This window comes from Polypterus senegalus, chromosome 6 (assembly GCF_016835505.1).
Source record: "Polypterus senegalus isolate Bchr_013 chromosome 6, ASM1683550v1, whole genome shotgun sequence".
Lineage (NCBI taxonomy): Eukaryota > Metazoa > Chordata > Cladistia > Polypteriformes > Polypteridae > Polypterus > Polypterus senegalus.
Window position 1 is genome coordinate 179,676,586 of NC_053159.1, and position 15,379 is coordinate 179,691,964.

General features: G+C 40.2%; 1 protein-coding gene across 4 annotated transcripts in view; it reads right to left on the reverse strand.

Moving 5' to 3' along the window:
- sp3a (sp3a transcription factor) overlaps positions 1–15,379 on the reverse strand; it is a 78,582-nt gene that overhangs the window by 21,832 nt on the left and 41,371 nt on the right. For all 4 annotated transcript variants that reach the window (XM_039757644.1, XM_039757645.1, XM_039757646.1 and 1 more), the window contains one exon: positions 6,554–6,743. In XM_039757644.1, the coding sequence (XP_039613578.1) occupies positions 6,554–6,743 (190 nt within the window). The remainder of the gene's footprint in view (positions 1–6,553; positions 6,744–15,379) is intronic.

The window sequence follows — 15,379 nt, forward strand, 5'->3', positions numbered from 1 at the left end:
AGGATGAAGGAATTGATACCATTGACTGGCCACCACACTTTCCTGACCTAAATCCAATAGAACACCTCAGGGACATTATGTTTTGGTCCATCCAATGCCACCAGGTTGCACCTCAGACTGTCCAGAAGCTCAGTGATGCCCTGGTCCAGATCTGGGAGGAGATCCCCCACAACACCATCTGTCATCTCAGTAGAAGCATGCACCGATGTTGTCAGGCATGTATACAAGAACACAGGGGCCATACAAAGTGCTGCGTAAAATTTTAAGTTGCTTCAATTAAATTTTGGCAAAATGGACTAGCCTGCCACATGATTTTTTCACTCTGATTTTTGGGGCGTCTTTGAATTCAGGGCTCTGTAGGTTGATCATTTTCATTTCCATCAAGCGATGTGGCATCCTTTCGTTCCTAACACATTACCCAGTCTATATCAGTATAGATATCCAGGAGGATTTCTTTTTCCCATTGAGATCTGATGTTTTTTCAAAGTGTTCCTTTAATTTTTTTGAGCAGTTTATATATATATATATATATATATATATATATATATATATATATATATATATATATATATATTGTGAAAGGCGCTATATAGCCGACCCGCACAGACCACGCAGAGGCAACGTGTACAACAACACACAGGTTTTATTTTCTTCAGCCGTGGGCACACGCCTTCCCGTGTCCCACAGGCCCAACACAGTCCCAAACACAGTCCCAAACACAGTCCCAAAGCACAAACTCACAATTCTCCACCACTCCTCCCAGGCAAGCTTGTCTCCTTCTTCCTCCCAACTCTGGCTGCTGAGTGGTGGTGGCTGGGCCTTTATAGCCCACCGGAAGCATTCCAGGTGAGTAACCACCTGGTCCTGATTGCACCTCCGGGTGGGGCTGAAAGCTCGTCCAGCCGGGCTGTGGGAAGCAGGCAGCTCCCCCTAGCGACCACGCCGGGCCCCAACCAAGCTGTGGAGGACTCCATCTCCCATGGAGCCCTGCGGGTGGTTGGGGAGTCACCGACGGCCAGGGAGGCTGCCACCAAGCGTCCGGGGGAGGTATTGGACTTCCCATGGCGGCTCCCCCGGAACATAAGCAGCAGAGGCGTCCCTACCGGGCATGGGACCCGGCTGTCCTTCACAGTTCCCTCCCTCAGATGAGGCTTGTGGGGATCATCGGCCTGCCCAGGGCGGTCCTCTCCAGGACAGGAGTCGGCATCCTTGGCTCCACGGCTGTGCCCTGTAAAACATAATGAACAGGTCTGGGGGTGCTGCCCCGACGTCCCTGCCACTCGGACGTCCTCCTTGGACAAACCCTCCAGACATGACCAGCGTGACCACAAGAAAAGCACAACCGACCCCCTCCAGCTCGACCCTTGCGGGAACGGAAGCAGGCAGGAAACTCCTGCCCCTCGCCCACTCCGGGAGGGCTGGTGGCGTGTTAAGCCCCTCCGCAGCGTAGCCCTCCTGCAGTGCCACACGAGCGGGCTTACGCTGCACCTTGTCAGGAGTCCCGACCTCTTTGTCCGGGTCCTCCTCTTCCTCTGGGGTGCACTGGCGGTCTGGGTCCCCTTATGGGAAGAAGGAGACCCTGTGCCGCCTGCACCCCTTTAGGCGACCTGAGACCGGTGCAGGCAGGAGGGGCGGGGTTGTTTGGCAGCCGACATCCACCAGCTGCCTCTCCACATGTTCCTCTGCCACAGTATCGGTCCACACGGCGGCGTCTTGTGTAGTGGGCGGGGCGACCTGGCAAGCAGCACTGATCATATCCGCAGCCGTTGCGCTCCGCCCCTTTTCCTCTACGGCCCAGGCTTCACCTACCTGAACGCTGTGTCCTGCAGGCAGGAGGCTGACGACCCACGTCTCTCCAGCCATTTAAAAACGGCCGCCATCGGCGCCGATCTTCCAGTCAAGTCCTCCTTCGTCTCCTGCAGGACCTGAAAAACCTTAACTAAGGACTGCAGAGGAAGGAGAACATGTTTCAACTCCTCTACAGCCCAAGAAAAGTTAATGCGTTCGGTCGGGCTGGACTTGAAGTCCCCTTGTTTCCTCCCACCGACCGCGAGCCAACAAGACCCTGCGGACCCTCCGCAGGTCCGTTTGGGAGTCCGAGAGGCTCGGGGAGAAGGTCCGTCACCCGCCTGCGAACTGTCCTCGGCGGGCGGCTGACACACTCCCCCCCCCCTTTACCTGTTTCGGAGAGGAGCTCCTGCTCCCCTAGCTGAGTCACCGCATCGGGAAACTCCTCCGGGTTCTCCTCCTCCGGCTGACTGGCGGCCCGAAGGAAGACACAGCCCAGCCTCGCTCTCCCCGTCGCCTCTCTGCGCCGCCACGCCCGAACAGAGGCCATCTGCCCACCAACAGGTGGTTCGTCCCTCGGGTCCAGGAGGTAGGCTGACGCAAGCACAGAAAACCCTTCCCGTGGCCCTTCCCTCTTGAGCCCGTCACCTACCTCCGGTTGTGACCCGTGGAGCGGGCTGGCATGCCGGCGTCTGGAGGCTGGCTTCTGTGTCCGCCCGGCTTTCTTTTTCCCCATGGCGCGGTGCCTGTAGGAGATCTTTGGCGGCCTGAGTTGCGCTGTGCTGTGCTGCGCTGGCTGGCTTGCTTGCAGCTGCGCAGCGTTCTCTCAGCGCTGTGCTGCGCGTGTCCGCCCGGCAAGTCGTGCAGCGCGCTGCCTCGCTCGCCTCGGTGGCGCTCGTCGGGGCGTGCCCTGCTGCAGTCAAAGGCGCTCTCAGCGCTGTACTCACAATAGAGCACGCTCTCTGTCTCGGGGAGCGCTCGGCACTGCGATGCGGTGTGCGCTCCTGCGCTGAGCTACGTGCCCCAGGTGTTGTGCGGGCCGTTACACACAATTTTTATGCAGGTCCCGGTCCAAATGGCCGGCCCGGAATCCTGCCAACTACGCCAGATGTGAAAGGCGCTATATAGCGCCCGACCCGCACAGACCACGCAGAGGCAGCGTGTACAACAACACACAGGTTTTATTTTCTTCAGCGTGGGCACACGCCTTCCCGTGTCCCACAGGCCCAACACAGTCCCAAACACAGTCCCAAAGCACAAACTCACAATTCTCCACCACTCCTCCCAGGCAAGCCGTCTCCTTCTTCCTCCCAACTCTGGCTCGCCGAGTGGTGGTGGCTGGGCCCTTTTATAGCCCACCGGAAGCATTCCAGGTGAGTAACCACCTGGTCCCGATTGCACCTCCGGGTGGGGCTGAAAGCTCGTCCAGCCGGGCTGTGGGAAGCAGGCAGCTCCCCCTAGCGACCACGCCGGGCCCCAACCAAGCTGTGGAGGACTCCATATCCCATGCGTCCCGGGGGAGGTATTGGACTTCCCATGGCGGCTCCCCCGGAACATAAGCAGCAGAGGCGTCCCTACCGGGCATGGGACCCGGCTGTCCTTCACAATATATATATATATATATATATATATATATATATATATATATATATATATATATATATATATATATATAGAGAGAGAGAGAGAGAGAGAGAGAGAGAGAGAGAGAGAGAGAGAGAGAGAGAGAGAGAGAGAGATATGGTGGTAAGAGTGCCATTCCAGTGGCTGTGCTTGAGATATGGTGGTAAGAGTGCCATTCCAGTGGCTGTGCTTGACACCCATCCCACTGTGACAATTACTATTGATGCAGCAAGTGGTGAGCCCCATTTGGTTCACCAAGGGGTAGCCCCGACAACCAATGATCACGTTCACTTCAACAAATGGGACATAAATTGAAGTCTCCTGCTCCTAGTCTACATATGCATTTTTACTAAAATATGGTAAAATAAGCCACACCAAGAAAATGCTTACTGTATCACTACAAATTGGGTTATGTAGCATTTATATTTATATAAAAAACAAACAAAAAAAAAAAAAAAACATGCACACATACCTTTTGGGTGGAATACACACACAATTCCACATTCTCACTTGGACAATTTGCAATTACCAGTTAATCTACCCAACAAGAAGAATATTAGATACCTGGAAGAAACTCCACTACAGATGACGGCTAGGCAGGTTCAAGAACAAGATTCAATGCATCATCCTGATGTCGTTAATAACAAGTGGACAATTTTTCAACAATTGCTTTCTTCAACTGAGCAACAATGAGACTACTAATATTAATCTAACATGAACCTGAAAGTTATACCAAATGTTTTTCATTAAAACAATTAATTGTTTTTGTTTTCAAACTTCAACACAAAACTATAATTAAAAACAGCTGTCGTCTGTAGCCAAAGGTAAATTAGAAACCAGACCCATACCACAGAAGAGTGGGAAATGTCTGTATTCAAAACACTCAACAGTAAAAAAAATTTTTTTTTTTTTTTATAAAACGAGCACCATTCACTAAAGTTCCCAATTACTTGTCAAGATTTTTTTTTGTTTCTTTTGAGGATCCAAAATGACAAGATAATACTGAAAAATCTACATTTCCGTCATTTTCAGCTGCTAATTTTAATTTTGTAATATTAATAAACAGACATTTACTAGTGTTTTACAAAAGACTTTCTAGAACTTCAAATATACTAGAGGTACGTCATAAAGCAAAAAAGAATCAGTTAATTAAAACATATTACATATAATCTTTCATCTTGTGGAATATGTTTAATGACAAATATTTGATGCTTTTCTGAAATGCAAGGGACTAACTGAACTTTTAATTCAGGGATAAAAGAGATTACTCTAACCTTACAAATGCTCAATTTTATTTGCTACAATCCAGTAATGGATAGGTTGGCAAAGTCATCCTTTCTTTAAATGTGATTTTTATTCAAGCGTGAAGCAGACCAACTATACAGTAAATATGCTGCTCTGCTCTGAAAAAGTGGCAATGTTCATCCTTTACTCATTCTCTTTATTGTATTTTTATTTTAGCATTATGCATATTACATGTTAAGTACTTTATAGAAGTACTTAGAAGTAGCAAATATTGACCATTTGTGATATGCATCTTGTCGCCAGGGATAAAAAAAAAAAAAAACAACCCTGCTATATAAAAATCTAAAAAAGAGTGAAAACACTGCATGTTTTTAAAATAACATAAATATGTTAATAAATTAATGTTAAGTTAGTCTCAAACTGTCATTGCCTAACCTGCTTAGTTAGGGTTGCAGGGTGTGTTGCAGCCTATCCCAGCTAGCACAGGGCACATAGCAAGAACAAACCATGGACAAGACGCAAGTCCATTGCAAGGTGAACTCACAAAAACACACACACACACACACCAACCATACACTAGGGCCAGTTTAGTACAGCCAATTCACCTAACCCATGTAACTTGAAGACAAATTCGGAAATTACTTTTCTTCTACTTAACGGCATACATCATTAAACTGATTTTAAAATTCTTAAAACAGCTAGAAATGTTTTTCAGACTGTTTTCATATAGTACAAAAGTTTATTGCTAATATAAAGGCTAATATGTTACATCTAACTTAGACTTTTAAATACTATTTGAATTTTAATGCATATGTATCATCCTTCTATATAAAAGTGGTCGTAATTGTCCTTCCATCCCGTGAGTGCTACGCAGGCGTGGAGTTTCACACGCCCCGTCCATTTTGCAATGCACGATGGGATTTGTAGTTTCGTTTTTCCAGGTAAAAGATGATTTTCTACTCCAGACTGTGCGATAGCTTCTTCTTCTTTCTTATCTTACTATATAAAAGCGATCGGGATTGTCCTTCCGTCCCGTGAGTGGAAAGCGTAGCGGTATTCCGCTTATCACAGACTTACTACTTGCAGCTTGCGATGCAGGCGACATGATGTGAGCAGAGTTCTAGTGCTCCCATCGTTCCCTTGCTTTTGTGCGTGATGCGCTGGAAAAATAGACCAAATTATGTCTCTGGAAATAATTAATGTTGATGGAGTAAAAAAGCCTCACCGCGTAGTAAATATCAGGGGGGTTCAAAAGGGTGACCTCAATATAGAAAAAAAGAAGTTTAAATTTCATCACAAAAATAACAGAAACTACGAGTATTAAAGTAATACCGCTCAAATACAATATAACCAAATTAATGAGTTTGTATAAAATATCAAATTGATCTACATATTGAATTGCCTAAGTGGTCAACTTAAAAGTCGGTCACCTTAAAAGGCAGGTCAGCCTAGTATTTTACTAATATTTTATTATTAATTATTAATCAACATTTTCTATGTAATTATATGTCAGTTCAATTTAGCATCATTTGCCCTGATAATAGGAAGCAATTTTTAAAAAGCACAATTTTAACAGTAACAATAAATTTAAAGAAAGAAGAAGTATTTAATAATAATATATCTGCTTGATATTGGGAAGAAATATATACATACACACACATATATTTATATGTATATAATATTATATACTGTATTATACATACTTTATATCACAACTTTAGTCAAAGGTAACTTGGTCGGTGTAAGTATTCTAAATGGGGAAAGAATGTTTACTGATATAAATGAAATAATTGTTGATTTCCAATGCTATATTAACACTGAAAACAAACCATTTAATAGACAAATATTACTCAATGCTAGCTCACTCTAATGAGTCATCTAATGAAATAAAGACTACCTTCCTCCTGCCTCTTTGCAGTTCGGACAGGTGCACGCCACTCGCCGCAGACGCTTTCCTTCAGGGGTCTGTTGGTCAGCATCCTCGTCTACCACTTGCACCCTCAGGTGAGAAAGGTCGCTTGTGTTGAGAGTTGAGTCGCTGCCCAGTTGCCACTCCTCAGAGTCAGGTTCTTCTTTTATTTGAATATCTGACATTATATAAAGAAAAAAAAATGGAATTAAAAACACTTGCATTTGAAAAAGTAAAGAAATGTGAACTAAATAAACAAGTAACAAGAATCTCTGGGGCTACAGTTCACTTAGTGGCCACTCTATTAAGTAAGCCTCAAGGACAACATGACTTTTTCAAGGCACTGATACAACAAGGGGCTGGAGACATGGAATTCTGGCTCCTGCGGACGCAGTAACAAAAGACAGAGCCTGAAGATTTTTCAGTTACAAATTTATGCTACAAATTTCCCATTACACCTGGTCTCAGAAGTGCAATATTGAACTCGGATCAGAGAGACTGGGCCAGCTACTTAGATTAAATGTCTTCCTCTTTCTAATATTTAAACAAAAATAACAGCTAAACCTCTTCATCGTGTCTATATGCAAGAAAAATAGGAACTGCAGGCAAGTGCAGTAATTTTGCTCAGAAAAGCAAGCTAGTTGTATTAACGAGTTGGTGAATCTAATAAAAGTTGTCTCTGGAAGTATATAATTATTCACTGCATTTATAAAACCATGTTTTGAAAGATTTCAAGAGATAATCTGAGCTTCTGATAGTTTCTTAATGCAGTCTGTATTACATTCTTGGTCATCAGCCTAATAAATTTAAATAAAAAATTAAACTTCAATAAAATTATGCAGTTATTACAAATTACATTATTTTTCTTTGTAAGTGTGTCATTTTTACATTTGAATAAAATATACCAAGGCAACAGGTTTTGTGCTATACTGGCTCATAAAAATAAAAATGAAATACCCATTCTTTAGACAAAAAGAAAAAAAAAATACAGGTAGTCATCTGATCTTTAATTTTCCAAAAATTGTTTAGTACCCCAGTAGCTTGCTTAAGATGTTAGCCTTGTGTGAGCAGACATACATTCATCTTTAACATCATCATCATAGACTAACTGATAATGAGCTACACCACCCTGTGTGATAAATCAGACTTTAACAAGCAATGAAAGTGTCTATCAATCAAAAGTCTGAAAATCTGGCTTCATACAGTTCAGGAATTCAAGACATAATGAAATTCTTTCAGACAAAGTATTAAAAACTGGACAATATATAGTTGTGCTCATACACACAAAATTTTGTGTGAGTTAAGCTCTACCAGGTGAGAATTCATGCATATCATAACAAAAAAACTGAAGATAATCAGCATTAAATGCCTATAATATGGCTGTACACCAGAAAACATTACCACCACTAAATAAATCTAATCTGAACATACATGTACATCCTCATCTGTGCTTAAATGCAGAGTGAAGCTGAGGCACTGTGCACCCAAAGTAAACGTGACACAATAAACGATTTCAAAACAATTGCACAATAATAAACAGAAGCATCTAATGCCTGACAATAATGACCCAGGAGGCTTCAAAGGCCACAGTGAAGAGTAACTCAAGATTTAAACTACTGCATATTGTCATTTTAGAAATCATCACTGACTAATGCCTATGCACAAACTATATTCTAGTCACGGGGAGTGGAAAGAAATGCATTTGTTTTCTCCTTGTTATTTGCCAATAATGACTTAAAACTAACTACAACATCAGACATCATGAAAGCTACTTAATGACCAATGTTTTAGAATCACTGTACCAGTAAGTGAAGTCTTTTAAGTTTGCATTTTTCATTTTATGCAAGACCAAGAATGCACCATTAAATAAATCTAAAAGACAGAAAAGGAAGCTTCTTTAACTACCAAATAAACAAGAAGCAAAGAACCAGAGAAATCCACTACATTATTATTGTCCTCACCCCCGTTAACAACATTTGACACAATTTGCAAATCTGCAACAACAGATTACCTAGTCCAATCAAACAGCTTCATTTAAATGTGTCAAATCCTACAATCTTTACTTCGTTCTTTGATATTGCTTTCCAATGTACTGACCCTACAAACTAAACATGAGATTGACCCATTTTAAGTAATTCATTACTGACACTATTAAACTTCCTGAATATTTTACCTTCTAGTTCACACTTATTCATATTAGAAGCAAAATGTGAGGCATAAGCAGTTGCGTTTTAAACCATTTATTGCAGCATTCTTTCGTTATTTGTGTTTATTAGCTATTTATTAGCTGTGTCCGGAGAATCCCTAACCTACAGTAATGTGTTAGCTACAACTAATGCACAGTACATATATGTAATAATAAAACAGGGACTTTAAAATTATTAAATTTCAAGACTAAAATGATATGACAAAAGGAAAAAACATCCCAGGAAAATATATTGTTAAAGTTGATAATCTCCTGGCTCTGCCAGAATATAGACCAATGTCACTGCTTGTCCATTCATCAGTTGTTACTTACACCCTCTCTGGGACCTAAAAAATCTACTTGGTTTGATGGATTGTGGGACGGTCAGGGTCTAGCCTGACAACACAGTAATTAAAAGTTTTTTTCTTTTTTTTCAAAAACACACTGAACTGCTACTAGTTTTTGATAACCAAGCAGTGCTAAGCATCTAATCATGTTTAACAACCAATTTATTGCCTTCTTGCTAATGTTATACATGTAACACAGGAATACACACATGCGTGAAAAAAATTGAACCCCATTCAGATTTATCAAAATCAATCTGAATTAACTGAGAAAGCAGTCCTAATTTGTGATACAGTAATCCCGCCTCAATCGCAGGGGTTGCGTTCCAGAACCCACTCAGACCCCGGCAATAGGTGAAAATCCACGAAGTAGAAACCATATGTTTGTACGCTTATTTTTATATATTTTAAGCCCTTAAAAGCCTTTCCCACACTGTTTATAAATATTCTCCACACAGTTATACAGTAAACCCTTGTTTATCGCGGTTAATCCGCTCCAGACAGATAGATGCATTTCCACGAAGTAGGATTCTTTATTTATAAACCTAATATTTTCACAGTTAGAGCATTGAAAACCTGTTTACGACCTTCTAAATGCGTTTTTTACATTATTAGAGCCCTCTAGACATGAAATAACACCCTTTAGTCAAAAGTTTAAACTGTGCTCCATGACAAGAAAGAGATGTCAGTTCTTTCTCACAATTAAAAGAATGCAAACAAATTTTCCTCTTCAAAGGAGTGCACATAGCAGAGAATGTCAGAAAAGAGAGAGAGAGAGAAAAGTAAACAATCAAAAAATCAATAGGGCTGTTGGCCTTTTAAGCATGCGAAGCACCGCGATAAAGCGACCGCAATGAAGGGATCAATGTGAAGGTAGTCTTTCAGCATTTTTTAGAGGAGTGTCCATATCTTCTAAGCAAACAGCCCCTCTGCTCACACCCCCTCCGTCAGAAGCAGAGAATGTCAGAGATAGTGAGAGAGACAGAGAAAGGCAAACAATCAAAAATCAATACGGGCTGTTAGAGCTTTGAAGTGTGCGAAGCACCATGCGGGAAGTATATCGTATATCATTGAGGAGTTTTATTTAATACGTAATACGTGCTCTGATTGGGTAGCTTCTAAGCCATCCGCCAATTGCGTCCCTTGTATGAAATCAACTGGGCAAACAAACTGAGGAAGCATGTACCATAAATTAAAAGACCCATTGTCAGCAGAAATCCGCAAACCAGCGAAAAATCCGTGATATATATTTAGATAAGCTTACATTTAAAATCCGCGATGGAGTGAAGCCGCGAAAGTTGAAGCGCGATATAGTGAGGGATCACTGTATAGATTTATTTATAGATATACGAGTACATAACATATTGGGGTGTTTTATTTAGATAATGGCACAATAAATTTTCATTGCCATTTGTCCTCCCATGTACAGCATAAATAAACTATTCACATTTGAGAGGCACAAAATAATGAGAAATACAGACTTTATGGGTATTTGAATATGCAATATATTTTAGGATTTAGAAAAACTAAACACTGTAGTAGTGCTGGATTAAGATTTCATTATGTTTTATCTTTTTTTTATCGTTTTAAGCAATAACTCTGAATACCATTAGCAGAAATTTTACATAATTTTTACAATTCTTTCATATGTTAGTTTTTAAGAAACATTTCTTATTAAAGGTCATACATATTTTTGCAGACAATGTTTGTCAGCACTTGCCACTGAATTTAAATGGCTATACATCATTTTAAACTTTTATTATTGAAGTCACAGTGCTGTCACAAAAGCATGACTCCAGAATCTCTGAGGTGGTACTGATATTACACTCGGTTGCTTTATTAGGTACACCTCATACCAGGTAGGAATTCCTTTGGTCTCCAGAATAGCTTAAACTCTTCAAGGCACTAATCCAAAAAGGTCTTACAGTTTATACCTGGCTGCCTTTTTGGATGCATTTGGGTACACATCAGGATTAAAGCTGCCACATGTTGAGGAATGATTGACATCTATTGCTTGGTTGTTTATTTCGTAGTTACATTTTTTTTCCCATAAAATGTATGCTTGCCTAAAGTAGTAAAATAGAAATTTGGCAGATATTTCCAATGAGCTTGAACATACCCAGAATTCTTCCCACCTTTCAATAACATGTCCAGGCAGGATATTATCAATAACCTTTCCACTGAACTTTTAGGTCAAAATAAGCTTGTGTCTAACAGTTACAAACCAACACAATTTCCAGTCTCCACAAAATAAGCCATGGTCCTTATGAAGAAATATTTAGAAAATCTAAATCACTTTATACTGTATATAAAAAAAAAATATATATAATAATAAAAAAAAATTTTAAAAAATCACATTGACCTTTTGTCAGTGGCTCAAACTGCAGTATTGATGATTTGTCATTTACAAACTTTGCTCATTTCAAACTATCACATATTTTAAGACATGTGTAACACAGTTAATTATGACAGTAGTTTAAAAATAACTTATCTCAAGAGAAAAGTAACGCTATCACTATGTACAACAAAAAATTGTTCAATCATGACGTTCTTTATTCAAGACATTAAACAAAGAGCGTGTTTAAAATACAGTGGAACCGTGGGTCATGAATGTCTCAGACCACGTGCAAATCGGGTTACGACCAAAAAATTCACCAAACTTTTGCATCTGTTCACGACCACACCCTCGGGTGACGAACAAGCCAGTTTCCCTTCTGGTTCATAATCACCAATGATTTCCGCACGTGTTCAGTATCTCCCTGTGCAGCGAGCGAGCGAGCGAGAGAGCACGAGCGAGAGACAGAGAGAGCGTGAGAAGGCAGTTAAAGAAGGCAGTAAGGCAGAGAAGGCAGTTAAAGAATGCACCGGGCTTGTTTTTAAAGAGACTGCTTCAAGCATTGTTTTAATCTCATTGTATTTAATGAAGACTTTTTTCTATTGGATTTTAACCTCCACTTCACTTCTGCACTGCAGTTTATTTAATTTGGACTTTGTTTTTGATTGTTGTTTTGTTGATTTTAATAAAAGCACTTGGCACTTTTTGCACCATCTGATTGCTCCATTGTAGTGCCCCATTGTCATGCTTATCGGTAACATTATCGACGGTGACAGTTTTAAGGGCTCCCGGAAGCAAGATGGGAGCATGCAGCGAACCCGCATCTTCACAAAACTAATCTCCTCTCTACCCAGTTCCTCCTCACTTCCTCCATGCCAGACTTCGACTCGTTTTCTTGGTTGTTTATGGTTAGTTTTTGTATAAATTACGGATTTTTCAAATGTTAATTTTTTTCCCTGTGCTTAAAACTCATTAAAAAAAGTGTTTACAGAGAGCGGTTTGTAAGACTATAGCGTGAACTCTTCCAATGTCAGTGTTCTCTGTTCAAGGTTTTCTCTGTGCTATTCAATGTTTTTACAGTTAGTTTACTATTACCCTGTGCATTCTATTGTATAATTAACTATTTTTGTGCTTAAAAATCTTTTAAAAAATCTATATTTACATACAGCTCGTATGGTCCAGAATGGATTAATTGTATTTACATACAATCCTATGGGGGAAATTACTTCGGGTCATGACCAGAGTTTTGGAACGAATTACGGTTGTGACCCGAGGTTCTACTGTACAGGTAAACTTCCATTACAACGAACTCCCAGGGACCTAAAAAATATTGTTGTAATGAGATTCTGTATTTGTTGCTATATTGTAGTGCTGGGAAGTATGACCAAAATTCTATATCATGGTATTTTTCAAAATTATACCAGTTTCACGGTATTTAACTGTATTTTTTTACCCATGCATGAGTGGATGTTAACCACATTTTCCACTGCAGTTACTGCAGAAGACTGCCTAAGAATAACCTATTCCACTGTCATGAGAATTGTACATTGAACAAAAAAACATTTTAATGTGCACACAAGTATTAATACAGGTTTGCATGGCCCCATAAAGTGATAGTTTTCAAGGGGGTGGCACAAATGAAGAGAAGGAATCACATTGCATGACAGCTGCAGTCAAAATAAAGAATCTTTTGATTGAACAAATTTTGCAAACAACTTAAGATTAAATTTTGACAACATATTTTCAACCATCCAAAGAGGCATTTAGACTTAGTAAAATATTCAGAGGTGCTTTTCAAAAGTTGTATTGCACTGAACATGTCTTAAAAAAGGAATAAATAGTGAATATTTTTGTAAACCAACTACACTTTCTGTTAATGTTAACAATCTCTGTCCACTGACACGTTAAAGTGACTTTTTAAACAACTTTACCATCATTAAACTGCATAATATTTAAACTAATAAATAATAACAATAAAATAAATAATAGTGCAACTTCCAGTAATAATACTATTACTTCAAGACTTCAAGCCCAGGTGCATTACACAGTATTCACCAAATAAAATAAAACCAGTGCAACTTGGTGAGACATCTTTACCAACTGAACCATCATTAAGGCAAATTGCATGAATATGGACCTTGCTTCAAGCTAAGGAATATTCATAAATAATAAAACTGCAACTTACATTTATAATGCTATTTGTGGTATAGCCCTACGGAAGCGAATTAGGGCCACAATGAAGAATAAAAAAAAAAAAAACTATATCGAGAATAGAGTCGACTTTATTCTTGACATTTCCACTTATGTTGAGATTAAAGTCAACATTTCCACTTTATTCTCATAGTTTATTTTCTCATTAAAGTATAACATCGTAAACTAAACTTCACCCTAAAATCAATGTTTAATTTACTAGATTTTCTTAAACCCCGTCATAAGTTAATGTAGCACATTAAATGCTTTGTGTTGTGTTCCCCAACCCAGTTGTTAACTGCTAAGCACTTCTTAAACTGACTTCCCAGGGATCGCCACACAGAATACATTCACTTCATGATATTCCTGCTCTCTGAAAATTTTGAATGCTAAGATAAATACATGATAACATTTTCATGATGAAATGCATTAAAGCAGGTATTAAACATGCACAGTAGTGTGGCGGTAGTGCTGCTCCCTTGCAGTAAGGGGTCCCCAAGTGTAAGTACAGTGTAGAGAACTTTATGGCAGGTGTGACGAGGCTCCAAAAAACTGGATATATGAATGGTTATCGCACAGGTTTAACTTAAATATTGTGTAAATGTTGGGTCTGTGATCTAGTGGTCGGAGACATGAACACAGAATTCAATGGATATTCTTCTGAGTGGGCTTTTTTATCGCGCGTGTGCTGTCTCTGTCTGACGTACCAAACCCTCAGCTCCTATCCTTCCTTTTAATTTCTCCACCTAACTAACCACCACACGATAAATGTCTTTGTGAAATTAAAACTAGTTATAAACTTAGCCCACGAAGTGTTCAGAACTTTAAAAAAATCCATTGAGGGGTGCGCCCATCCCAGCAAGCATTGCGTGCGAGGCAGGAGCAAATCCTGAATGCCAGCACATCGCAGGGTGAATACGAGCAAAACATACACTAGCAGGATCAATATAGCATAACAAAACCCTACATCCTACATGACTTTGAAAGGAAACTGAAACACGCCGAGTAAACTCCCCAGAAAAACATGCAAATTCAAGGCAGGGTACACCCGAGACCCCCTTGATGCAAGGCAGCAGTGCAACCTCCATGCCACCGTGCCCCCAAATGATTAATACATGCTTTAATGCATTTCATCATGAAAATGATATCTAGTATTTATCTTAGCTTTCTAAATTTTTACAGAGCAGGAATATCGTGAAGTGAATGTATTCTGTGCGGCGATTGCTGCTGACGCCTCCTCAGTACAAGAGTAAGTCAGTTTAAGAAGCACATACCGATTTAACATGGCTCGGGGAACACAACACAAAGTATTTAATGTGCTATATAACTTATGACGTTGCTTGAGAAAATCTAGTAAATTAAATATTTATTTTACAATGAAGTTTAGTTTACGATGTTCTACTTCAATGACAAATTACGAGAATGAAGTCAACATGTCGACTTTAATCATGACATAAACGGTGAGAATAAAGTAGAAATGTCGAGAATAAAGTCAACATGTTGTCACACTATTACACAGTACCCAGGTACATTACACTGTATTGAAAAAAAATAAAACAAGTACAACTTGGCTTGCAGTATTATCCAGTAGTATAGAAACAGTATTCACACATTTGAACATAATGGTCCACATCCAACCTTTTAAAACCAAAGTATCTCCAGGCAATGGACGTGACTCCTTTTTTTTGGCAAAAGTTCTTCTGTGTCATAATGTTCAACTTTATCGTCAGCTACAGCTTCAGTTTCGGAATGTTTTCTGT